Source organism: Strongylocentrotus purpuratus, unplaced genomic scaffold (assembly GCF_000002235.5).
Source record: "Strongylocentrotus purpuratus isolate Spur 01 unplaced genomic scaffold, Spur_5.0 spur5_scaffold_18, whole genome shotgun sequence".
Taxonomy (NCBI): Eukaryota; Metazoa; Echinodermata; class Echinoidea; order Camarodonta; family Strongylocentrotidae; genus Strongylocentrotus; species Strongylocentrotus purpuratus.
The window spans coordinates 30,028,422-30,054,801 of record NW_022145603.1 but is presented as its reverse complement, the minus strand read 5'-3'; the positions used below and the strand labels follow the sequence as shown (position 1 = coordinate 30,054,801).

Here is a 26,380-nt window from a genome sequence, read left to right as displayed (position 1 = left end):
TGGATCGTACAGGTAGTTATACAGACTTTTATTTTATTACAATGCCATTGAATTCATCAATCTTCTTCTTCTTCTTCTTCTTCTTCTTCTTCTTCTTCTTCTTCTTCTTCTTCTTCTTCTTCTACTTCTCCTTTTTCTTCTGCCTCTTCTTCTTCCACTTCTTTTTCGTCTTCCTCCTCTTCTTCTTCTTCCTTCCCTTCTTCACAATCTCATACTTATCATTATTATAATATTTCCTTATTCTATTTTTCTTTTCTTCTCAAATTCACTCTCCTTGTACGTTTCTAGAATCTCATACTATACTACTCCGTTTTCGCCTCCTATAATACCTTTTAAATTCAGACCTACAAAATTGTGTTTTGTAATACTCAGTAGGGGAGTCTATTCGCATACAAGCTATGCTTTTTATTAAGGCTCCCCACATTTTACATTGTTTTACTTTGCCTGTCACATCTATATTTTTATAAACTGTGTATTACCTATTTTCCGTTCATTTTACTTCATTTAAAATCTTTAATTTCTTAAATGTGAAATCTACGCTTATACGCCTGTATATATAAAAAAAAAAAAAAAAAACTTCAAACTTCAAAATTGCTTTTTCTGTTAACCTTAATTTTGGAGACAAAGTTGGTTTTCCCCTTTCTATTTTTTTTAATCCTGTATTATGCTCTCACCTGCCTTTTGTTCCCTCTTCCTCTCTTTCTTGTTATCCTCTCTCTCTCTTTCTCTCTCATTCTCTCTCTCATTCTCTCTGTCTCTCTTTCTTTTTTCTCTCTATCTCTGTCTTTTCTTTCATCTATCTCTCTCTCTCCCTTTTTTCTCTTTCTCTTTTGTTTTCTTCTTCTCTTTCTCTCTCTCTCTCTCTCTGTCTTTAAATAAAATGTTAAACATGATAACGTGAGTACTGGAATTTCGGTATAAATTGCTCCGATAGTTATCAATACTCCGTGTTAATGACTGATTTAATTTTTTTTTAAAGTGTATAGAGACTAGACCTCCTCACTCAAAGCAGGGATATATCCCTGCTCAAAGGTCACTCCATTATTATATACGCCTTCAAACCAGGCCTGAAGTTCTGAGCTATCATTTTTTGTTTCTTGTAACACATGATGGCGCTATCTCGAATTGTATTCTTCGGAAAGAGAGAAATTGTAAATGTTGTCTAAGTTTAAACAGAGCAAACTGGTATCTGATTATGACAAGAGTATTATTCCCTTTACCAAAACATTCTCTTATAACTCTCATCAAAGAACATTCATACTTTTCACAGCCGCATACATACCAGTCAATGAAACAACGAAATATCTGTGAATCTGATTAAAAATGTAATATTCGACATCAGCCTAAAATACACTCATGTTCTTTTCCCTCAACCAATAATGTATGAACTATGAAATACAGTCATACCATATTCAGATACAAAAATCTTCTCTACGAGAAATAGAGCCACGTTCTATTTAACGTGTTTTAACACGTCATTATAATGTTCATGCATGATATGAAGATTTATGCAATGTACAAAAATACATTTGAAGAAGGTTGCACTATTCGTTGATCCTACCATATTCTTCATATTGTACTTTATTTTGGTAGTTAGAATACATATCATACAAGTCTTACTAAACTTAATGTTATATCTAATCGAGTAATCCGCACAAATTCTAAGTACAGTGTATAACAATTCCATTCTGATTTCATATTGTTAACTTTAAGTGAAATTACACAATATCAAAAGTGTGCATTTATTTATCAGTGTATTTATCAACTAATGCTTTTTCTTTTATTCATTTCATGCCCATAATAACTTTTTAAATTTAAAATGTATTGGCTATTTGTTTTTTGTTTTGGGGGTTTGTTGATAGTTTACGGCACTCTCGACACAATAGCGTTTGCTCTTTAAAAATGTCGCCGCCTGTAATCTATTTTCACTGTATATTTTCGAACCGTATGGAATAGAAAGAATAAATATATTAATACTAATGCTAATACTAATATTATTATTAGTCCTAATAATAATGATAATGAGAACATAATTACTAATGATAATAATTATAGCAACAAAAGAAAAGGAAGAAAAAAGGTAATGGGAATGGCACCCCTATCATCATCATCATCATCATCACAAAAGTATAAAAGTTAGGTAACAGTAATAGCTATATAACAATAATAATAATAATAATTATATAAATATTGCAAAATTATTTACTTTACTTGTATCAAAGAGAACTGTTGCTGAGCTAGCGCCATGAGCGTCCCTGGAAGGTGTGTGCGCTCTATAATTTTACACTATTATTATTATCATTATGAATACGGGCGTTTCTAAGCGCACAAGTAGTATTGTGTAACTCAGTATAATTATTCAACATGTTCAATAGGTTAAAAGCAAAACAATATTTTTTTACTAATACAATACAATTAAATTGATTGGAAATAACTACTTGTGTGCGCCTCCAGTATAATGTAACTGATTATCTTGTTGTAATTTCTTCTTCCATACCTCAATGCAAGTTTCAGAATTAAGCATTTACTATATACATGTAAAATGATATACGGAACATGGAGAGGTAAATCCATTTCGGAGGTGAGGATGGAGGTGAGGATGGAGTGAGTTCCACAGTTCAGGGCCAGAACTTAAAAGTGGTCGCCTTCACGGCCCAAGAGTGCCGTAAACTTGGGATGTAAATAACTTGGGTGTGAGCAGCTAGAGCGGAGTCGCCGTGGTGGTTCGTGTACTGGGTCTTGTATGTATGAGGGTGCAGTGCAGTGAAGAGCTTGATAGACGAGAAGAATGACTTTGAAGATGATACGCTGGCGGACAGGAAGCCAGTGCGCAGTGCCTGAATGATGGGTGAGATGTGAGTGGTGCCTATAGTGAGAGCTACAATCTATTCTAGCTACTGAGTCTATGAAATTGTTATCAGATGTATCAGAAGAGAATTTAAAAGTCTAAGTGGGAAGAAATAAGGGAATGACCAAGTCCAAGGTTTCAGTAGCCTTACGCGTCAGGTCAGCAGGGAGGTAAGACAAAAACAATCTTCGGATGTGCGAAGAGTTGCAGAGTTGGAATCTATTATGTGTTGGATATATTATGATTTAGAGTCATGTTCGAATCGATGAGAACATCAAGGTTCCGGCATTTATTATTTTGCAGAGCTGATCTGAGCATCACAAACTGTAATGAAGCTTTCCGGGATCTTGTTCAGCATGACCTTTGAGCCTATAAAATCATGAACTCAGATTTCCCTCCTTTGAGCTTTAGATTACAACCGAATATTCTGCTTCCTTCGAAGTTACGGCGTGTTTACCTGCAGCATCGTCCGCCCTGTTTTCGTAGATATCCTCCGTTACCATGACTTCTTGGTTGTCTATGGTCTTCTTTCTTTCTCCACTACGTTCCGTAAGAAAGTTAATTTATATTCTATATCTACCTTAATACAAAATAAATGACAAGTTTGAAACAGGATATTGGTGAACAGATTGGTACGGAGCAGTACTGGCTCTTGACTCTTCTTTATTTTTGTTTACACTTCTTCTTTTTACAAATTCTTCTTTCAATTTGATGGATAATAACACGACGTGTAATGTAAACAGTAAACATGAGACACGTTTGAATATGTACTTTTAAGTGACATTCTTTTTATAAAAAAAACAAAAAAACAAAAAACAAAAAAACAGGTAGGCTGTATTTAGGCGCCTACGGAAAGCATTACATGCGCACGAAATATATACATCAATTTTGTTAGGTGGAAGCTAATCGTGCGATTTATCTATATATATTTTTTTTTTAAAGGATAAACCTAGCGAAAATGGAAAACAAGGCGTCCAGTGCCTAGCTAGTGTTGGACACTAGTTTACGGAGGCCACGAACAACCCCCAATGTATTTGTTATTTTTTGGAGGAAACGTGGTTGCGACCAAGGGAACTGAACGAGGGCGCACTCCCTGTTCCTTGTTTATGAAAAACCGTGCACCTACAAGTATTTTGGATAAGAGTTTTGTAGGTGTCATGTAAACATACATGTAAAATAATGAAATTGTTGGCAACATACTACGAAGATAATTGCTAGATAGTCAAATATGAACGATAGTGATTCAAATTCCGAGGCTCTGTGAAGGTATGAGGTCAGACTTGGCGTCGGGTTGTAAATAAACGTTCCTGGCCTTTGTTGACTACCATCGTCCGTGCCTTGAAATCAGGAAAGGTGAGACATAGGCGTTTAAAGCTGCAGTTGCCCCTCCCTTCTTTTCCAAGAATGAAGATATTGCTTGGTGGTTGAAGATGCCTTGGCAGTCATCAGGAGTGAAGGAAGATCATAGACTGCCAAGGCTTGTAATGATGGGTCCTGGAGTGGGGAGGACAGCTTGCTCCATTCTTCTGCCAAATGGAAGATATAAAAAAGAAACAAAACAGCAAATCCGACAAAAATAGCGTGGTCGCATAAAAGGGCGACAACTTTTGACGATCACGATCATGACACAAATAATGACCGGTGTAAATAAATGCTATGCATTTGCTTCTTTAATATGATATACGCGATAGTTTTAAAAAGGGAAGTTATTTTGGGATGGGAGGGTAATAGAGCTCTGACTGCATAACCGAGAATGAGCGTGTAAGCTCGAATCTCGAATAACGAGAATGCATATAACAAAAGATTACGTAATGCAGCTGTTCGCGGAGGTATGCGTTCGATAACGAACATAAATTTCACATGTCGACATACTCTGCCTCCATGGTCCCTCTCTTTATTCGGGGCGTTAAATATTCTTTCTCGATCTCGCCTTGTTGGTCGTTCTTAAATATATAAAATGATAGTAATATCCAATATTTAGAGGCATTAAATTAAAACCAATACACAAAAATACCAAAGCAAAAATAAAAAGCTTACAAAGAATAATAAAATAAGCCTAATAGAACCATTAATAAGAACATAATTATATCAAAATATTTATATCACGGAAAGGGGGGGGGGGTAATGACCTTTTAAAAACAAAAACGAGTTCTTATTTTGAGTTACTAGGGACTTTTAGAATGAGTGGACGAGAACACGACGAACGCCGACTGATCATGCGTGTCAACGTACTTAACTGCCCATGTTGACTACAATTAGAAATCTTTTAGATTGCACTAAAAAATTGCACGATACTTGCACGATATACATGCATGCAGGAAGTCAGTGGCGTAATGAGCAAAAACGTTTGGGGGGGCTGACAAAAAAAAAAAATCCGCAGCACCCTACACTAACATGCAGGCCCCGCTGAACGTTTCGCAAAGTGTGGTCGAGTGTATAAACTGTGTCGTTATCAGGGGCGTCGCTAGATCTTTGTCAGTGGGGAGTGGGGAGGGGATAGATGCCACCGATTACAGACAAAACGAGCAACCAATTACCGACAAATTTGCCAATGTCCAAAGGTTTATAAATTTAACCCTATAAACCCGGTGCCAGTAACTAAGTTATTTTTCAGTCTTCCCCCTCCCGCGCGAAGCGCGGAAACTTTGACATTTCATTAAATTATTAGAGAAAGAAGACGATCCGTTGTACCGTCCTCGACTCTTAATTCTTGTTTGGATCCAGTTCCCCCCCCCCAACTCCTCCAGCGGGAAGCGCGGCAGTTTGGACGTTTCAATACAAAATAACTCTTAATGATTGTCTGAATTCATTTTAGACCATCTCGCGCGAAGCCCGGAAGCTTTGACACTTCATTAAATTATTAGAGAAAGAAGACGATTCAGTGTACCGGTTCCGACTCTTAATCCTTGTCTGAATTCATTTTCGCCCATGTCGCGCGAAGCGCGGAAACTCTGACGTTTTATTAAAATATTACTCTTAATCCTTGGCTGATTTCATATTCGCCCATCCCGCGCGAAGCGCGGAAGCTTTCACGTTTCATTAAATAATCAGAGAAAGAAGACGATTTGTTGTATCGTGTTCTTGTCTGAATTCAGTTTCCACCCCCCTCCCGCGCGAAGCGCGGAAGCTTTGACACTTCATTAAAGAAGGAAGACGATTCGTTGTACCGTTCTCGACTCTTAATCCTAGTCTGAATTCATTTTCGCCCTTATCGCGCGAAGCACGGAAACTCTGACGTTTTATTAAACTATTACTCTTAATCCTTGTCTGAATTCATATTCGCCCATCCCGCGCAAAGCGCGGAAGCTTTCACCTTTCATTAAAAAATCAGAGAAAGAAGACGATTCGTTGTATCGTGTTCTTGTCTGAATTCAGTTTCCCCCCTCCCGCGCTAAGCGCGGAAGCTTTGGCATTTCATTAAATTATTAGAGAAAGAAGACGATTCGTTGTATCGTGTTTTTGTCTAAATTCAGTTCCCCCTCCCGCGCGAAGCCCGGAAGCTTTGACATTTCATTAAATTATAAGAGAAAGAAGACGATTCATTGTACCGGTTCCGACTCTTAATCCTTGTCTGAATTCAGTTCCCCCCTAACCCTAACCCTAACCCTCCCGCGCAAAGCGCGGAAGCTTTGACACTTCATTAAATTATTAAAGAAGGAAGACGATTCGTTGTACCGTTCTCGACTCTTAACCCTAGTCTGAATTCAGTTCCCCCCCCCCCCCCCGAAGCGCGGAAGCTTTGCCGTTTCATTAAATTATTAGAGAAAGAAGACGATTCGCTGTACCGTTCACTATACTCTTAATCTTGTCTGAATTCAATTTCCCCACTGGGCCCCTTAAAGGGACTATGTCCCATTTGCAGGCCAAAAAAATGAAAAAGTTAAATTCCAACTGCATTTGAAAGATAATACTAATTTAGAACTTCCCTAAAAAAGGTGGGGCTTGAAAATGTCTTCAAGTGGGAAAATAACGACCATTAGTTGTCAAATCGACTTTAGGGCTATAGAGCCCAAAAGTAATAGTCTTGATTTTCAGACAATTGTACCGAATGGTCATACGTTTTATGCTGCGCAAAGATTGAATCAGTTTAATCTTGGCCATCACAAGAAGTGGGTTATTGATGTAGACAAATGCTCATGTACCCTTTACAACTCTTTTCATGTATGTTATTACCAAATAAGAAAAAAAAGCCAGTCAGTCACTCAATACTGTCTGACATTGAAGTCTAGCAAGTATACGGTTTTCCTTGCATAATTTGAATATGAGGACACTGCTAACGTTTAAATTTCACAGATAGGACATACATGACATATTCATAATTCCTGCAAAGTTCTACAGCATTTGAGGTTGGCTGCAAAAGGGACATAGTACCTTTAACGGTACATGTGCAGTGTTACAGTTGCTTCTGGAAAGGATTTTTTTTTACTAGTGTTACTGTTAGGGCCACGGCCCCTTAGTGACTATAAAAAAAACATATGCTCTTAATTCCTGGCCATTTGGGAATGTGTCAGTTTGCAACTCAAATGGAGAAACGAGCATTTTGTTGAAAATCATGTGATATCACGAACATTTATACATCACTTGTATATGGAATTGAAAATAAGTCATGGTTCAATTTTATTTGGGGGGGGGGGGCTGGCGCCCCCCTAGCTCCCCCACCAGTACGCCAGTGGTAAGCACTAAGCACTAACCGAACCAAGGACCTCTCATATGAAAGTGCTGCCGGGTCATTTTTCTTTCATAGAGACAGCTGCTTTTTGCTCGTCATTCCAAGCCAACGGTCCTCTTAATGTAATATATATCATTGTTACGTATTTGGTTCCATAATCTCCGTTTGTAAATGCTGAATAGTCAACAGAAGATGTGTTTTCGGAAGAGGCAAAGACGTTGCAGATAATGTCTACCACGTACCTCTGTCGATTGTCCAGCTCCCTTCTGTCTCAATGATTCCACATTTGTCCTCTTCAAAGTCACATGACCAATCTAAAAATATTAAATGGAGTCAGGAAAAAGATTAAAGCAATAATATGTATTAACAGCCAGAGATCCATGGTTAAACACACATGTACGCAATATATGCTTCAACAAATATCGGAGAAGCATTAAAGGCTACATGCACTTGTAAGGCAGATTTCAAACCAACAAATTTAGTTTTGCGGCCCTACTCATAGTTTAGTTCACGGTTTATGAACCCGGCGGCACACATTACTGACAGTCAACGAGACCGACAGTTTTGCTCTCGCTGGCATTTATGAAAATGTAATATTGCTTCACGAGACCGAAAGCCCACGAGATCGACAGCTCGAGAGAGTGGCATGTGGGCCTCGCAATCTTTTCAAGCTTTCATGAGATCTACAATATACACACTGGTGGTCTCTTGGACTGTCGGCCTAGTCGGCTGGTCGTTAGTGAATGTTTCGGTTAATAGGATTAAACTGTAGCAATATTTGTATCTAGATTGAAACAAATTGTAATTGTACTTACTGTTTCGGTAAATAAAAGTGTGGGAGAGTTTAAAGCACAAGTTTACTATTTTTCTTTTTAGAATGCATTAATCAATTAATCATTACCGTTGAAAAAACACTGAATAGGTAAAAACATAATATGTTCATCGGTTTCATTGAAAGACAAGGTTGAGTTCTGATTTAGGTTAACCAACAAAATTATGAATTATGTCTGAGCTTCAATAATAATATCAGTGAAATAATTTACCTGGATCAACAGCCAAACAAACTCCTGTGCATATTATCACGAAGATAGTTATCCGTTTGTAAAGCTCCATGATGTCTTTTTTTTCGGCACTCAAAATGATAGATAACGATGGACATACAATGCACAGATTTTTGTTGTACAGCAGCGCACACAATAAATTATCTTCGCCTTCATAATCATATCGGACTGAATTTTGTAATACAGTGCAAATATTTGCTCTTGTCTTTATGTATAATGATTGTTTCATTTTCTGTCGTTCTTTTGTCTGTTCGTGTATGATGGCTTACTCCACAATGCATGGAATCGTAGTAGTCCCGTGAATGGTTTTGTTTTTTCCCTGAGTGGTTCATCAACTGGAAAGTGATTCTCTTGTGTTATATGACATGCGATACCGAAATCTCCCTCCTATATTACACTACACTTCCTTATTGATAGGCATATATTGATACTAAACGCACTTTTATGAAAGGTTACAATATGGCAGGGGCGTAAATCCCGGGGGGGGGGGGTATGCATCCCCCCTCGCTTAAAGGAGGGGGGATGGCCAGTACAAATATCCCCCCCCCCCTGAGATTACAAAAAAAATCATATTGCTCCGATTGTCTCATTTTCGCTCGCTCGATCACTGCAGCACAAACAAAGCTCGTTCGACATCACTACCAAACTAGCCAATCCGCTGTCAATGACGTCATATTGAATGCGGCGGCAAATATATTTTGTGAAATTATCGAGAAATCGACAATTTTTAATTGCAAACTAGTTTTATTTTTGGATGGAAAAGCAGCCATTGTTATCTGTAATAATCAGAATAGGGTAAGTTACTTCTCAGATGATTCAAGAGGTCCATTATGTAGATCATGTTTTAATTTCTTAGAATGTTCCACTGTGTTGCAGGGTACCGGGTGTATGCCATTGGGTATGATGTGTTCGCGCGCTATAAGTACAGGCCACCGCGCCGTCGGGTGTATTCTCGTACTGATGTAGGTGCAAAGCTCTCTATGCCTTCCTGAACATTCCTTTCCTTCTCAATACAAGAACTTTCACCTGCCTAAGTTATTCAAACCATACCGCCTCGCCTCTTCCATTGCGTAATCATTAAAAGGATCCGCATATACAACATTTTCCTACTATACGTTGTACTGCAGGAAAATACAAATCTCCCTGGTATACCTTACAGTCCAAACGATAAATATGTGCCTTTAACGAAGCAGGCGACAATCGGCGTAGCAGACGACACTTGATAGTAATTTCGTATGTGAGATTGCTTTGCTAAATAAATATCAAATAAAATTTCTTTTACATTTCTTTAAACCATCATTGATATTTAATAATTCATGAGTGAGTAAAAGAAACATACCAGACTATATAATTATTATGAAATACTTGGTGGCAACTAGGGGAGTTTGACGTGATGACCGATTGCACCCCTCTGTTATTAACCAAAAAGTCCATGGTGTGTCATGAATATTCATGTTTTTGCTTACCTCGGCTAAATGTTTGCTTTTACTAAATTGAAAAATTACGTTGGGGGGTTGGATGAAATGGACATAATGAAATAGGCAGAAGTTATCTATGATAATTCATGCTTTTTATGTTTCGTGTGCTCGACCTATAATCTTCAAATCGCTTGGCAAACTGAGTCCAAAGTTAGACTTGTTTCACATGTGTATTACAGGCAATGACGAGCTTGCAACCTATTTTGAAAAATTACGGTGGGTGAACTTTCAAAAGTCAATGAGACATGAGGGCTCCAATGAAAGAGCTAGTGATAACGTACGTCGGGGTGGATGTGCTTTTCGTTTAAACAAAAGATGAATTTTTAACGATTTAAAAAAAAAAAAACGTCCATAGGCTAACATGTTAGGCTGCTGACTCTGACCATGCTCTGACGATAGGGGGCGTTGTGAAATGACACTAAACGGAGCAATATGAGAGAGAAAAAAAGGAAGAAGGAAAAAATGTGACTGTTTCAATTTCAGCATAATGCATGAGAAATTAGTTATTTTGTTTATGTATGTATAACTGTATAGCCTACACGTATACAGTATGTCACGATCATTAAGAGTAGTTGCGCGACGTGCGCGAACAAGCACTTCATAAACTTCAGAATAATTTTTCGTTATTTTGCAAGGTATTATAATAGCCCAGACGTAAAGTGCGCCAGCGCTTAAAAAGTGCAATCATGTACAGTAGATGCCCGGCTCCCCCCACTCAGTGGTACGCGTATGCTCGTTACTTCCCTTTGAAAGCACCCCCCCCCCCCTATCTCAGGACTGCCAACATTTCTGAAGCCCCTTTCACCGGCTTTTCGCTGGCTTTTCCTACCTTGGAGACCCCCTAAAAATAAAAATCCGGAACTCTGCTAATGTACCACCCCCAAAAAAAAATTCAGGTGAGCTCTAATCGATCGAGGGGGACTGGGGGCCAATGATTTTACTTTTCAAAATGAAATAATCGTGAATGAGCTTTCAAAGCTAGCAGGAATTTGATCAAAAACAGTCTTGCTTATGATAGTTGGCCTCTGCATTTATCTTGATTATTTTTGTTTTACTTACCTCCATACTTTCAAGCTTTTAATTATGCGTTTTTATTTATGTGTATTCAAGTTGTCACTCTTTATGTAAATCAATTATATTATATACTATTGTTATATGAATGTTTTTTAATTTGATTTATCAATAAATGCAGAAACATCTGCTAAAAAAAATATTAAAAAAACTGAGTGAAGAATCCTACCTTTTTAGTCAGGTGGCACAACGATGGAGAAAAAAACCATACCGAGTAGTTGACTGGGGTTGGTTATCGGGGGGTTGGATGTCCAGGAGGTATGTGTCCGGATAGGGGAAAGGTTGGATGATTGATATTCAATAATATTAATCCAAGAGTTCGACAAGGCAGAGAATACCTATGTGTATGGTGATTTTTATATTATTAATAACATTGTCTAAAAATCTAACTCTTAAAACATGGAAGTAGCATTTTACCCTCCCAGTGAAATTATCCAACACGTACTTTTGTTTATTAAATCCCATTTTGTTTCAATGTATTCCTGAGCATAAGGAAATGGATTTTTTTTTTCTCAAAAAGGAGGAAATTCCGGAATCGCATGTCAATAAAAACCAGAGGATCACTTTCCGGTTGGGTGAATGCCAATCATTAGCGACTTCTTAAGTATAAAACAAAACCATCATGAACTTACTGCCACTCCATGATTTGTGGAGTAAGCCAACAAACATGAACAGACGGAAGAACGACGGGAAATGAAAAAAAAAATTACATAAAAGCAGGAGCAAATATTTGCACTATGACAAATTCAGTCCGACATGATTATGAAGGCGAAGATAAGTTATTATGTGCTCTGCTGTACAACAACGATCTGTGCATTGTATGTCCGTCGTTATCCATCATTTTGAGTGCCCAAAACGAGTCATCATGGAACTTTACAAACGGATAACTATCTTCGCGATAATATACACAGGAGTTTGTTTGGCTGTTGGTCCAGGTAAATTATTTCACTGATAATTATTTGCACCCTGTTGATGCTCAGACATAGTTCATAAGTTTGTTTATTAACCTAAATTAGAACTCAACTTTGTCTTTCAATGAAACCGATAAACCTACATTTGTTTTTACCTATTCAGTGTTTTTGCAACGGTAATAATTAATTCCCCAATGAATTCTAAAAAGAAAGAATACTAAACTTGTGCCTTTAACTATCCCACTCTTTTATTTATAGTAAGTACAATTACAGTTTGTTTCAATTTCGATATCGATATTCATTAACGACCAGCCGATTAGGCCGACCGTCCACGAGACCACCAGTGTATATATGGTAGGTCTCATGAATCCTTAAAAAGATTGCCAGGCCCTCAAGCCACTCTCTCGAGCTGTCGATCTCGTGGGCTTTCGGTCTCGTGAAGCAGGATTACATTTTCATAAATGGCCGTGAGAGCACAATTGTCGGTCTTATAGGCTGTAAGTGTGTGCCGCCGGGTTCATAAACCGTGAGCTAAACTATGAGTAGGGCCGCGAAACTGAATTTGTTGGTTTGAAATCTGCCTTTTTGCATGTAGCTTGTAATGGTTCTTCGATATTTATCTAAGCATATATTGCGTACATGTGTGTTTTACTACGGATCTCTGGTTTTACCTATTAAAATTAAATCTTTTTCCTGACTCCATTTGATGATATTAGATTGGTCATGTGACTTTGAAGAGGACAATTGTGGAATCATTGACGAGGAAGGGAGCTGGACAATCTACAATGGTACGTGGTAGACATTCAACTGAAACGTCTTGTCTCTTCCTAAAACACATTTTCTGTTGACTATTCAGCCTTCACAAATAAAGAGTACGGAAGAAAATATGTAATATATGTATTGAATCTCGTTTCATAAATGTAATACTTCCTGGAAGAAATTTCAATTATTTAGATATATTTGAGGCAGCTCCAAATTCCGCTGGTTCCAAGATTTTTCTGACTTGTATTTCAATTACAGCTCGATCAATCGATCTTATTTATTGGTTGTAATATCCTTTTCTAACTGGCCTGATTTTCATCGGATGCATCCGGACGTATCCGATGAGACGGCCAGTATGAAAGCAACAAAGGAGAAAAGGTGATTAAATAGCCGATGAAAAGAAGAGAAATAGGCGATTAAATTCTCCTGCTCAAGAGCAGGAGAAATTCTCATTCTAGCGGTGTGACACCGATGAAACGGCCAGTATGAAAGCGTTCGGGAGAAAAAGGCGATTAAAACAGCGATTAAAATGGTCAAAGGTCGCAGTATATGGTTGACCATGCTGCATGCTAGCTAGATGGATCGCGGGCTTAATAATTACGTAATAATTCTTTACTTCCGGCAAGGGCTCGCCACAGCGAGTGAATTTCACCGGCAGTATGAAAGCGACAGGGAGAAAACGGCGGTTTCACATTTGTTTACATAAGGAAAACTCAATCAGTATTTTCATCGGTGTGACCCCGATAGAAGCCAGTTTGAAAGCAGTATGAGCCACAAATATGTTTAAATAATTTATTTGGTTTTATTTTAATACATTTCTGTTACCAGTGACGAACAAAAAAAAAGCTGTCTTTATAAAAAAAAAAAAAAAAAAAATGACCCGGCAGCACCTTCATACGAGAGGTCCTTGGTTCGGTTAGTGCTTAGTGCTTAGTGCTTACATCCTTGGACAAGGTGTTTCGCATACATTTGTCCCTCTCTACCCAGGTGTAAATACAATGCTGCGTCAATGATAATTTAAAGGGTCCTCGATAAGATCAGTATTAAATAGGACCACATTGATATTATTGTGTTTAACTACATTGAACAAAATCGCGATTATTAAAAAACTAATAATATTGTATTTTCTTGTCGAATGGATACAGGGGCCTATTTGTATTTCAACTCTTTTTCTACAAACTATAAACAGGGGCTCTAAAGGCGAATGTGTCTACAAGCAGTTCGGGTGACATGTTCATATTCTCCATCCCGCACACTTTCACATTACCTCGAGGGAATGTATCGTTTGTATACGTCTTTGGGGGTTCTGATTCATCTATGTCGGTCAAGGTCTGCAGGGAAGCAAGTGAACATGCATTTACAACTGATGGTATGGGGAGTTCAACGACCGTTACTGAAGTCGTCCCTTACTCATGTGCAAGCAAAATGGACGTTGAGGTTTGTAATGCAAGGAATGATTTCTAGTATTCTTTGATATTGTACCTTCAAGCATGTTTCAAGCATGCTGACACAAGATAGATCTCATTTTTGTATTTTGTTTATTGAAAGGCCTAACTAAGATTTAAACATGATCTTATTGTGGACCAAGTTAATTATTATTTGTATTGTACAATATATCATAGTTGTGTTTTTATAGATTGCATGGATCTAAAAAAGCGGTAAAAAAGTTGCATAACTGTTATAACACTTGTTGTATTGTCAGGCATTAAAAATAGCTAACCTTATAGGTCTTTATATTATACTATACATGCATGTGTTTTGGATTTTTCTCTTAGATTTATTTTAAAAATCCGTTTGGGAATATATTGAAGATCACTTAGCACTGTCTAACAAGAGATTTTCGTTAAAAGAGAAGGCATATTGTATCTCCCTCTTCATTTATATTGCAGATTACATTTATTGTCAGAAGGGGCAGTGTACCTCCTTTGATTATAGTAGACAGCATTCAAATATATGAAACACCATATGTAGGTAAGTTGTTGAAAGAGACAATACTCTAGTAGTATAGGTGTACGTAATGCCATAAGGTTTGATCTACAAAATATCCATATTGTTATAAATCTCAAATGAATGACTGAATTAATAAAACCCCTTTAAAATACATTATAATAGAGATGTGATTCTAACACGATAGCAAATACTTTCAAGAAATAAACTAAAGTGCAATGTCATTTCCATTTTGTATTGCCTTTTGAAACCCTGTCCGGATTACGTACTATATTAATGTCGTGTTCGCACGACCATGTCAATATGACGCCCATCGCACACTTCACGATCCTCCTGCGATAAATTTTCTAGGAAATTACAATTATATACATCATTTTCCTGATCTAATTTGTGAATAATATTAATAATGCTAACAACAGGAATGTTAGTGCATTTCATTTTTCTACTAAGATTCACAGCCAATCCGGCTTCAAATACATATAATCGCTATATTGGTGACGTCACTACGACTGTGAGCCGATTTAATAATAATAATAATAATTAACCGTCCTCGTATAGCGCATAACACATAGTATTAAAACATGTCCCTAAGCGCTCTAGAGAAAAACAAAACAGAATACAAAATCAAGATTAGCCACCTTTCCTCCGATGAAGCATTAAGTCCCTCGGAAGTTACATTTTATTTTCATATGACTATTCAGATACTCGATCATTCCAATTTTACGTGTTTGAATGTTTGCACGAAATTTTACTGCAATTAATAAAATATGGGATCATAGTCAGGTCATATAATATAAGGTGGGCTTTAGTAAAATCGTTTCAGGTTCATTTCTTTAAATAGTCATTGCGATCTTATTCAAAGTACTTCCTTTTCAAAATACACAGATCCGCTTGTAACAAAACAACCCTCTACTGAATCAACCAGCACTAACTTCCTGTTCAAAGCACACACCCCTACTAGCTACACAGGTAATTCAACCACTTCCTTAGAATGTAAATGTCATTTTCGTTATTAGTATATAATTATCTGACTATTCTCCCTCGCTTTGCTTACATGTGTCTAGAAAGAAGATGTAGGATTCTTCACTCACTTAAAGTCAAATCAATTTCGTTATTCTCGAAGCTTACATTGGCCAGCGGTATGCAATACAATATGATAAGAATAATAATAAATAACCTTTCATTTGACACGAAGTAGCAAGCATAATTATGTGATTATAAATTATTATTTGTTAATCACGTTATGTACACTATCGCAACTAGACGTTTTTAATTGGGTTATAATGAATACCTCCGGGTATTTCATATAATAAAGTAAAAAGTAAGGAAAGGTAAATGTACTGAGCATAATAATGATGATGGTTTTTATATTGCCGTTTATTTAAACCTATATTCCAAGGCGCACAAGGAAAATAAGATGTGGAAGAAGAAGAAGAGTCGGAATATACGTGTGCCATATTTTATACATGATCTACCTCCATCGCTGGACACAATGAAGTCATGTATTTATTGCTTTCCTAATATATGTTTGTCCATTTGGGTAAATGGTAACGAAATTAGATACTTGTTTTACACACAGCTCCATATGCAGCTATAGGCGGTGGAGTTGCAGCAACAGTAGTGGTAGTGTCTATCATCATCATTCTCGTTTATAGATGCAAGTGAGTATGGTTACATTCTAAGGTTATAAATAGTCCTTTAAATGTTGATTAATGTCAAGTATAGACTGCATAAGCGGTTGGGAATTCACTTTCAATCAATCATCAGTGCGTGGTAGTAATTAAGATATTTCAAGCGAACGTCAAAAAGGCATTTTTTAGTTTATGTGCAAGAGGATCATCCTTCGTTTTAAAAAAAGTTATAAGCTTTTATGCGAGAGGATTAATGCTCCATTTTTAAAAAGGTCGCGTCATAGATCAACATGCTAAAGGCGAGTTACAACAGCTGTGTTGGAGGAAGAAAAGAATATACAGCCAGATAAACTCTCTGACAAAAACCAAACTTTTATAAATGTAATGCTTCCTGGGAGAAATTTCAATTATTTAAACATATTTGTGGCTTACACCCAGTAAATAAGATCGATTGATCGATTTGTATTGAAAAACAAGTCAGAAAAATGTATTGTCCTATTGCGGACTAATGAATATTAATGAGTCAGAATGAATCAGGAGAGCTTATGTATTTGTTCTAGTTCATCGTGACTGTCCGGTAAAGGGATACTTTTCGTGCAACGAAGTCCGGTCCGAGAATTGTGAAAAAAGGGGTGTATTTGACATTTCACCCGGAGATATTTTTTATAAAGGGGTGTTTTTTTTCGTTTTTTCTCTCATCTCTGTGGACGAAAATTTGGGGATTGCGCGATCAGTGGAGAGACCGCGCTGTGTGTGGGGGATAAAAAGAACGAACGGACTGAATCTGGACTAGGCAAGCAGTAGATGCAGGTTCAAGTCCCGCTGGTTCCGAGATTTTTTCTGACTTGTTTTTCAATACAGATCGATCAATCAATCTTATTTACTGGGTGTAAGCCACAAATATGTTTAATTAATTAAAAACCAGACTGTCTATCATTATTTAAAAACAGTATACTGGTGAAACAATTCAGTTAGTGAAAATAAGCCTACCCGACCATGGTGTCTGACAGAGATTCTTCTCCTTACTTATTGCCTCTCTCCTTAGGTGCAAGCCGAAACAAGACCCAAACTATGGTTCTGGTCTCGAGAAGATTGCTGATGGAGAAGCACCACCTCCTGGGTACAAGACTACGATTGTGGCTTTCCCCGAAGCCTCTGGCTGTGACACCTTGCGCATGAACATGGAGGTAAAATGTCCAGATTCGAGCCGCTAAAAATAAGATTTGACCAAGAATCCAGGAGGGTGTTTCACAAAGACTAAGATCGACTTTAAGTTGCAATTGACTATGGCAGGCCATTCATGCCACTGGTTGCTCTCATAATTGGTCTGTCAATCATGGTATTTAGATAATATTTTTCCCTTTAATAGTGAATGATAAAAAAAAATGTAAATTCTGTAGATTTGAGACCATGATTTGTACGTACGTCCCTTGAGAGACCAATGCCAGTAAATAATTAGATAAATTGTGGCACTATAATGGCCTGCCATAATTAAGTTCAACTTAAAGGCCCACTGCACTACTTGTAGCTACTTGCGCCCTCTATATAACAAACAATGCCTAATCGGTGACCATTGGTCCCCCATGATCCTCTTTTTCTTATGTTAACTGAGAGCTGAGTTGATGAGATAACCACCTGTCCAGTGGCCTTGCAGGGCAGTCTAATCCCTCCTGTAAACTACGGCAGATAAGCTTTAAAAGTCGGTCTTAGTCGTTGTGAAACACCCCCAGGACATACTCATCTTCGGTTAGAAGATCCACGGGTTACCTCTTTATCAATACATTCTTTGTAATGTCTGCTTGCATGGTGTATTTCTTCAGAATTCTAAATAATCTGTCTTGTTTGGCATCTGACTATTTCAATAAAAACCTTGATGATATAATAATCGTTGCTCTGCAATTGACAGAACTAAATTGATCATTCCCAAACGCAAACTCTCATCAACTGAAAGACGTTTTATAGTGGCTGTATCGAAAATGTGGAACGACGTCGCACTTTTCATCAGTAACTCAAAATAAGAACTCGTCTCTGTTTTTAAAAGGTCATTACCCCCCCCCCCCCCCCCTTTCCGTGATATAAATAATTTGATTTAATAATGTTGTTATTAATGGTTCTATTTAGGCTTATTATTCTTTGTAAGCTTTTTATTTTTTCTTTGGTATGTTTGTGTATTGGTTTTAATTTAACGCCTCTAAATATTGGATATTACTATCATTTTATATCTTTAAGAACGACCAGCAAGGCGAGATCGAGAATGAATATTCAACGCCCCGAATGAAGAGAGGGACCATGGAGGCAGAGTATGTCAACATGAAGACCAGAGACAATCAAGTAGTCATGGTAACGGAGGATATCTACGAAAACATGGCGGACGATGCTGCACGTAAACACGCCGTAACTTCGAAGGAAGCGGAATATTCGGTTGTAATCTAAAGCTCAATTGAGGGAAATCTGATTTCATGATTTTATAGGCTCAAAGTTCATGCTGAAGAACATCCCGGAAAGCTTCATTACATAGTTTGTGATGCTCAGATCACCCCTGGCCTGCAAATAAATGCCGGTGTTGTCATCGATTCGAACTCTAAATCATAATATATCCCACACAGTCATGTATAGCCTTTAGATTCCAACTCTGCAACCCTTCACACATCCGAAGATTTTGTCTCAACTCCCTGCTGACTTGACGTGTAAGGCTACTGAAACCTTGGGCTTGTTCATTCCCTTATATTTTCCCGCTTAGGCTTTTAAATTCGCTTCCGATACAATATTCCTGACTACCAGCTGCAACGCCACTAAAAACTCCTTCAGAACTCAGAGGTCAGACATGTAGCGCTCGTAAGGCGCGACTTACATCTCACCCATCCTTCAGGCACGTACTCCGCACGGTGACTCCGCTCCAGCTGCTCACACCCAAGTTGTTTACATTCCAAGTTCACGGCACTCTATGGGAAGGCGATCGCTTTCAAGTTTTGGTCCTGAACTGTGGAACACACTCCCTCCTCACCTCCATCCTCACCTCTAAAATGGATTTACCTCTCCATGTTTCGTATTTCATTCTACATGTATATAGTATATGAAACTTGCATTGAGGTATGGAGGAAGAAATTACAACAAGATAATCAGTTAAATTATACTGGAGGCGCACACAAGTAGTTAATTCCAGTCAACTTAATTGTATTGTATTAGTAACTTTTTATTTTATTTTTGCTTTTAAGCTATTGAACATGTTGAATAATTATACTGAGTTAGAAAGTTTTACTTCTGCGCTCAGAAACTCCCGTATTAAGCGCCCTATAAATGTAATTATTGTTATTATTCATGTTATATAGCTATTAGTGTACCCTAACTCTTATACTTTTGGGATGATGATGATGATAGAGGTGTCATTCCCCTTCCCTTTTTAATCCCTTTTTTGTTGTTATTATTATTATCATTAGTAAATATGTTCTCATTATCATCATTATTAGGACTAATGATAATATTAGTATTAATATATGTATTCTCTCTATTCCATTATGTTCGAAAATATACAGTGAAAAAAGATTACAGGAGGCGAAATTTTTCAAGGGCAAACGCTTTTGTGTCGAGAGTGCAGTAAATACAAAAATAAACCCCCCCCCCCCCAAAAAAAAAAAAAAAAAAAAAAACAAGAAGCCAATACATTTTAAATTAAAACAGTTATTATGGGCATAAAATTAATAACAGAAAAAGCATTAGTTGATAAATACACTGATAAATAAATGCACACTCTTGATATTGTGTAATTTCACTTAAAGTTAAAATATGAATTCAGAATGTAATTGATACACTTGTCTTTGGATGTTATCCAAATTTTTTTCGGATAACCCTATTTAACATCAGATTTAGATTAATTATATTTGTATGGTATGAACTCCTCCAAAGTTATCTAATAATTAAGAAAATTATGAAAGGATCAACGAGCAATGCAACTTTCTTCAAATGTATTTTGTACATTGCATAAATCTTCATATCATGCATAAACATTATTATGACGTGTTTAAATACGTTAAATAGAACGTGGCTCTATTTCTCGTAGAGAAGCTCTTTGTATCTGAATATGGTATGACTGTATTTCATAGTTCATACATTATTGGTTGAGGGAAAATAACATGAGTGCATTTTAGGCTGATGTCGAATATTAAATTTTTTAATCACAATCACAGGTATTTCGTCCTTTAAAAAAACTGGTTTGTATGCAGATGTGAACAAGTATGAATGTTTATTGATGAAAGTTATAAGTGAATATTTTAGTAAAGGGAATAATACTCTTGTCACAATCAGACAACAGTAATGTTTGCTCCCGTTACTTACACAACATTGACGATTTCTCTCTTTCCAAAGAATAACATTCGAGACAGCGCCATCTTGTGTTAGAAGAAACAAAACTTGATAGCTCAGAACTTCAGGACTGGTTTGTAGACCAATATAATAATAAAATGACCTTCGAGTGAGGTGGTCTAGCTTCCACACCTTTTAGTTAAAATCAGTCATTAAGACAGAATATTGATTGCTATCCGATCAATTTTTAAGCGAAATTCCAGGACTCATGTTATCATCTTTAAAATTCTCTTTAGAGACAGACAGAGAGGGAAGAAAAGAAGTGGATAAAGAGAAAAAAGGGAGAGGGAGAAAGATGAAAGAAGGGAAGAGAGAGAGAGAGAGAGAGAGAACAGAGAAAGAGAGTCCGATAAAATGAGAGAGAGTGAGAGGATAAAAAGAAAGAGAGGAAGAGGGAACAAAAAGGGAGGTGAGAGCAACATGAACAGAACAAATAGAAAGGGGAGAATATGCAGAAGAAGAAATAGAAAACAAAATAATAGAAGAAGAAGAAAAAGAATGTTTTTGATAATAATTGTAATAACGAGTTTGAAATGTCTACAAGATTTGTAAAAACCAACTTTGTCTCCAAAATTAAGGTAGAAAAAGAAAAGCATTTTGCTGCACACTGACCTTGTGTCAACTCCGAAAAGGGAACTTGCTAAATATAGCATGTCTATTTTAATTGATGTACATCCAAGTTTGCAATGCATGAAATTGTCGTCGTGATAATTATAGTCACTATTGTACAGCGTCTAAAATGGAAGTCCACTGTGATATTAAGTTAGTTTTTAAAAAAAAATGAGAGGGACACATTAGAAAAGTTTGAGCAATATCCAACTACAAGTTGGAAGGTTATGATTTATGAAGTTGCCATCAGTGAAACTGGCGTCAATATAACGTAATTTGCGAGTTCCTCATCAATTTGCTCTATTCAGTAAAATGTCATAAACATTCATTTTCTTAGTAATTGATGACGGAATAGATCTTTGTTCATACAGGTGTTTTCTTTCAACATGTTGTAATAATCACATTTAGGGTAAATGTATGATTGAAAATGTTCCTAAGGGAAAATGTGAATTTTTGTAGTAGATTTAGTACAGGAAAATGGAAGGGAAGCTCGCAAGATTATGTCACGGAGTTGCTAATTTGTGTTTGATTGATAGCACCTTTGAAGGTTCATGACTTTCTGAATTTTAATCCCTCAGCCCCGAAAGGGGTCGAGTGGTCGAGTAGGTGCTACCTATTCGTGATGCCTGGCTTTCACAGCCTCTGGTTGCTTTTGTTGTGGCTTGGTTCTCCTCTGGACCTTTCTTTCACTCTCTTTATCTGATTCTTACCATAAAATCCTACCCTTTATATACTCTTCGAGCGAGTCCCTCTATACTACGAAGCACGATAATATCTCAGGGTTGGAAAAGATTTAGCAATCAAACAAAGAGGTTGTTTAAAAGCCAATCTTCCCCTTAAGGGGCTTTCACACCGGGCCTTGCGTAGAGTTGCGTAGTGTTGCGTACCGACTACGCCGATTGTACGCAACCCTATATCCCGGCCTACGTAGCTTTAGGCGGAGGGACGCAAATGGGTACGCGAGATGGACAGCGTACCTTCGTAGACACTAAACGCAGAGAGTACGCATAAAGTACTCAGGTCTACGCAACACTACGCTACTGTACGCCATCCCTACGCAACACTATGCTACTGTACCCCGTGCCTACGCAATAGTACGCCAGCCTACGCCAGTCCGACCTCAGCACACAAGACGATGATGATGGTGAATGTTTATATGGGTTTATGGGTGAACTGGAATCATAAGAACTTGTTAATTAGTGTTTCAGGGTAATGAAATACATTACATTACTTTAACCGAATCACGAAGTAATGATTACCATAATGAAAAAACAGCCTAAAAACTGACAATAAACTCCTGCTGACACTCTGGAAATTAAAGTGTGTAATTTAACAAGACTTTGACATGTTATTACACATGGACGTTACCAAAAGATACATGTTATCATGAATTAATAATCACAGCAACAATAATAGTCTTTCATCACCCTGAAACACTGATTAAAAAGTTCTTATGATTCACATTTCATATAAACCCATATAAACATTCACCATCGGAATCGTCTTGTGTGCTGTGGTCGGACTGACGTAGGGTAACGTAGTGTTACGTAGGCATGGCGTACAGTAGCGTAGTGTTGCGTAGGGATGGCGTTCAGTAGCATAGTGTTGCGTTGGCATGGCGTAGAGTAGCGTAGTGTTGCGTAGGGATGGCGTACGGTAGCATAGTGTTGCGAAGAATTGCGTACTTTCTGCGTATAGTGTCTACGCCGAAGGTACGCGATCAAAAATAAACATGTTTAATTTGTGTGCATAGGCTAGCGTAGGGTTACGGACGCTCGGCTTAGGGTTGCGTACGCAAAACTACGCAACTCTACGCAAGGCTCGGTGAGAAAGCCTCTTTAAGGAGGTAAAACCAGAGAGCATTATAGCTGTTAGTCTCCCACTCTCGAAAAGAGCTTCCTGCTTAAAGTGGCATTCCGTCACAATAGGATCAAATCATAGTTGCGCTTGATTTTCAGTTTCTTTCTTGGTTCAGAGTTTTCATAACTTTCAGTAAACATCTAGTTTGAATGTTGCAGACTGTCACTTATCAAGGCGACTCAAAATTATACGATATCTTTGCATGAAACTGAATTCTAATCACACGCACACACACACACCCTCCCAGCTATAGAGCAAAAGGATCATATATCCATAACGTAACCTTTCATACAAGTGCATGTTGTTTCAATATATACCTGACATTAAGGAAGTTTATCATTTTTTATTTAAAAAAAGGGGATTTCGGTATCGCATGTCAATAAACACAAGAAAATCACTTTCCAGTTATCAGGAGCCGTTTATGTAAAACCAAAACCATTCATAGGGTTACTGCGAATCCATGTATTGTGGAGTAAGCCATTCTGTCCCTCCACTCTGGAAACAGGGCTTCCTGCTTAAAGTGGTTTTCCGTCACAATAGGATCAAATTGCGCTTGATTTTCAGTTTCGATTTCGGTTCAGAGTTTTCATTACTTTCAGTAAACATCTAGTTTACAGAATGTTGCAGACTGTCAATTATTACGGCGACTCAAAAATATACAATATCTTTGCATAAAACTGAATTCTAATCACACGCACACACACACAACCGCTCAAACACACGCCCACACGCAGGTGGTTTTGATTTCAAGTTGGTTTCGAAAAGTAGAATAGCACCAATATTAGCTCATGTTATGTATGTGTTTGTGCGTGTGTGTGTGTGTGTGTTGAATGATGTATACCCAGTGAGTTATTAGGCTCCTTGGTATACCTACACATGTGATTCTATAATACAGAGGTAGATATACTTATATGTTTGTAAGTTTGTTAGTGTGATGTGTGCAAATACTTAATATCATTTGAATTGAGAAAAAAGTTGTATACATGGTATATATAATAATGTGTATAAGGTACAAGCATTTTGGATTATACATTTAAAGTAACTTAATCAAATAGCTCCGTTTTAGTCTCATTTGACAACGCCCCCAATCGTCAGAGTCCAGCAGCCTATAAACTTGTTAACCTATGGAATTTTGCCCCCTAAAAAATCGTTAAAAATACTCTTTTTTGGGGGGGTTTAAACGAAAAGCACATCAACCCCGACGTACGTTGACACTAGCTCTTTCATTGGAACCCTCATGTCCCATTGACTTTTGAAAGTTCACCCACCGTTATTTGATCAAAATAGGTCGCAAGCTCGCCATTGCATATATAACGTATGTGTAACAAGGCGAACTTTGGACGCAATTTACCACGCGATTGTAAGATTATAGGTCAAGCACACGAAGGATAACAGACATGAATTATCATAGATCAGTTCTGCTTGGTTCATTATGTCCACTTCAGCCAACCCATCTAGCGTAATTTTTGCATTTAGTATAGGCAAACATTTTGCCGAGGTAAGCAAAAACATGAATATTCATGACACACCATGGACTATTCGATTATTAACAGAGGGGTGCAATTGTGCACCACATCAAACTCCCCTACTTTCAGTATTTCAATGTATTATGTAGTTTGGTAGGTTTATTTTACTAACTGTTTAATTATCAGATATCAATGATAGTTTAAAGATATGGAAAAGGTTTTTGTATTTTATATTTAGCAAAGCAATCCCACATACAAAATCACTATCAAATGTCGTCTGATCCGCCGATGGCCGTCTACTATATACGTTGTATAGACGGCGAACTAACTACGTTTGTGCTGGCGAAAATGAGACAACCGGAGCAATATGAATATTGGAAAGGGTCGAAGGATTTACAATTCAAAAACTCATTTATACCCTTAAATATCATTCTGAATTTCCTTCAATATATAAATGAATACAATTACAGATATAATGCAAACACATATGATGTACTTATTATTCACTCGTATCCTTTTAATACCATTACGTCAAATATTATGACTATCCAATTCGAACAAACATCAAACGGAAGTTAAAGTTTATTTAACCTAGCAAGGTTTCCTTTACGAATCATAATGTTTTATTATCGTGTTTATTATAATTTAATGACCCCCGCTTAAGTGGAATTTAAATGAGGAAGTCGCTCTTGCATGATATAGCACAATGCAACCATGCAACTTCCTTCAAAATTAAACATCAACTTACTTCCAGGACTACATAATTGGAACTAAATAACTATTTACAGTCCTTCACGGTATTAGAGTTCAACAATTTTTTGCGATGTCATTCTTTAAAAAAATATTAGCATCAGCGGGGTAAGGCAAACTATTGCACAGGAAAGATAGCAAATTAACAATCTTTTAAATTTGTTTTCTTACGCTAACAGTTCATCATGGAGGCCTCAGCAGCTTCAATGCTGTTCTTCCTCATGTTCCTAAGAGGAAAAGGTTGTGAACTTGCAAGACAGAAATTTGGAGTTTACTGTGTAGCTGTTTGATGTGTCGATTTATTAGGGGGGAGGTAACACGCCCATAAACACTGGTGGGAAGTAGAATCCTTTCCCCCAAAAAAATTATGCTTAGTATTTAGTATTACATTGATACAATTTACGTTGTAAAAAATATACAGAACAATCTAGCAAAATGTAAAATCACGGTAGGAGAGAGAAGAGAGAGAAAGTGAGACAGCCAGATAACGGAAAGTGAGAATAAATAGTGGAAGGGTGGAAAGAGAGTGAGAGAGAGAGGGTGGACGAGAGGGAAAAAGTGGATGAGAAATATATAATTAATCAAATACTGTCTAACAGGAAGGAGATTTTGGTATCGCATGTCAATAAACATTAGAGAATCACTTTCGAGTTGGTCGAATGCCCATTACTAAGAACCACTCAGGGAAAAAACCAAAAACAATCATGGTTTACTGCGCTTCCGTGCATTGTGGAATAAGCCATCAAACAGGAACAGACAAAAGAAGAACGGCAAAATGAATAAATCAAGAGTTTCATTTTACATAAAAGCAGGAGCAAATATTTGCACTATTACAAATTCAGTCTGACATAATTATGAAGGCGACGAGAATTCATAATAATACTCTGCTACAAAACAAAGATCTATGCAATGTTATGTCCGTCGTTATCTAAAATTTAAGTACTCAAAACAAGCCGAT

The 26,380-nt window shown here is 37.3% G+C and overlaps 1 protein-coding gene and 1 long non-coding RNA gene across 2 annotated transcripts; both read left to right on the top strand.

Moving 5' to 3' along the window:
* The first annotated feature begins 11,836 nt into the window (after nt 1-11,836).
* Nucleotides 11,837-15,763, top strand: LOC105441914. Its single transcript, XM_030988912.1, has 5 exons — nt 11,837-12,062; nt 12,755-12,826; nt 13,990-14,237; nt 14,690-14,771; nt 15,633-15,763. Exons 1-5 carry the CDS (start codon nt 11,912-11,914, stop codon nt 15,761-15,763), a joined length of 684 nt encoding a protein of 227 aa, XP_030844772.1. The 5' UTR covers nt 11,837-11,911.
* A 394-nt stretch (nt 15,764-16,157) lies between these two features.
* Nucleotides 16,158-19,563, top strand: LOC105441911. The gene is made up of 3 exons (XR_972231.2): nt 16,158-16,408; nt 17,424-17,565; nt 18,608-19,563. It is a non-coding gene; the product is annotated as an uncharacterized LOC105441911 (long non-coding RNA).
* The last annotated feature ends 6,817 nt before the right edge of the window (nt 19,564-26,380 follow it).

What these genes read in the sequence shown, in the direction of transcription:
- LOC105441914 (XM_030988912.1), top strand. Translation starts at nt 11,912, where the DNA reads ATGTGCTCTGCTGTACAACAACGATCTGTGCATTGTATGTCCGTCGTT. An exon ending in TTGTTTGGCTGTTGGTCCAG is followed by an intron (nt 12,063 to 12,754) that starts GTAAATTATTTC and finishes TGATGATATTAG; the next exon opens with ATTGGTCATGTGACTTTGAA. An exon ending in CAAGCAAAATGGACGTTGAG is followed by an intron (nt 14,238 to 14,689) that starts GTTTGTAATGCA and finishes TTTATATTGCAG; the next exon opens with ATTACATTTATTGTCAGAAG.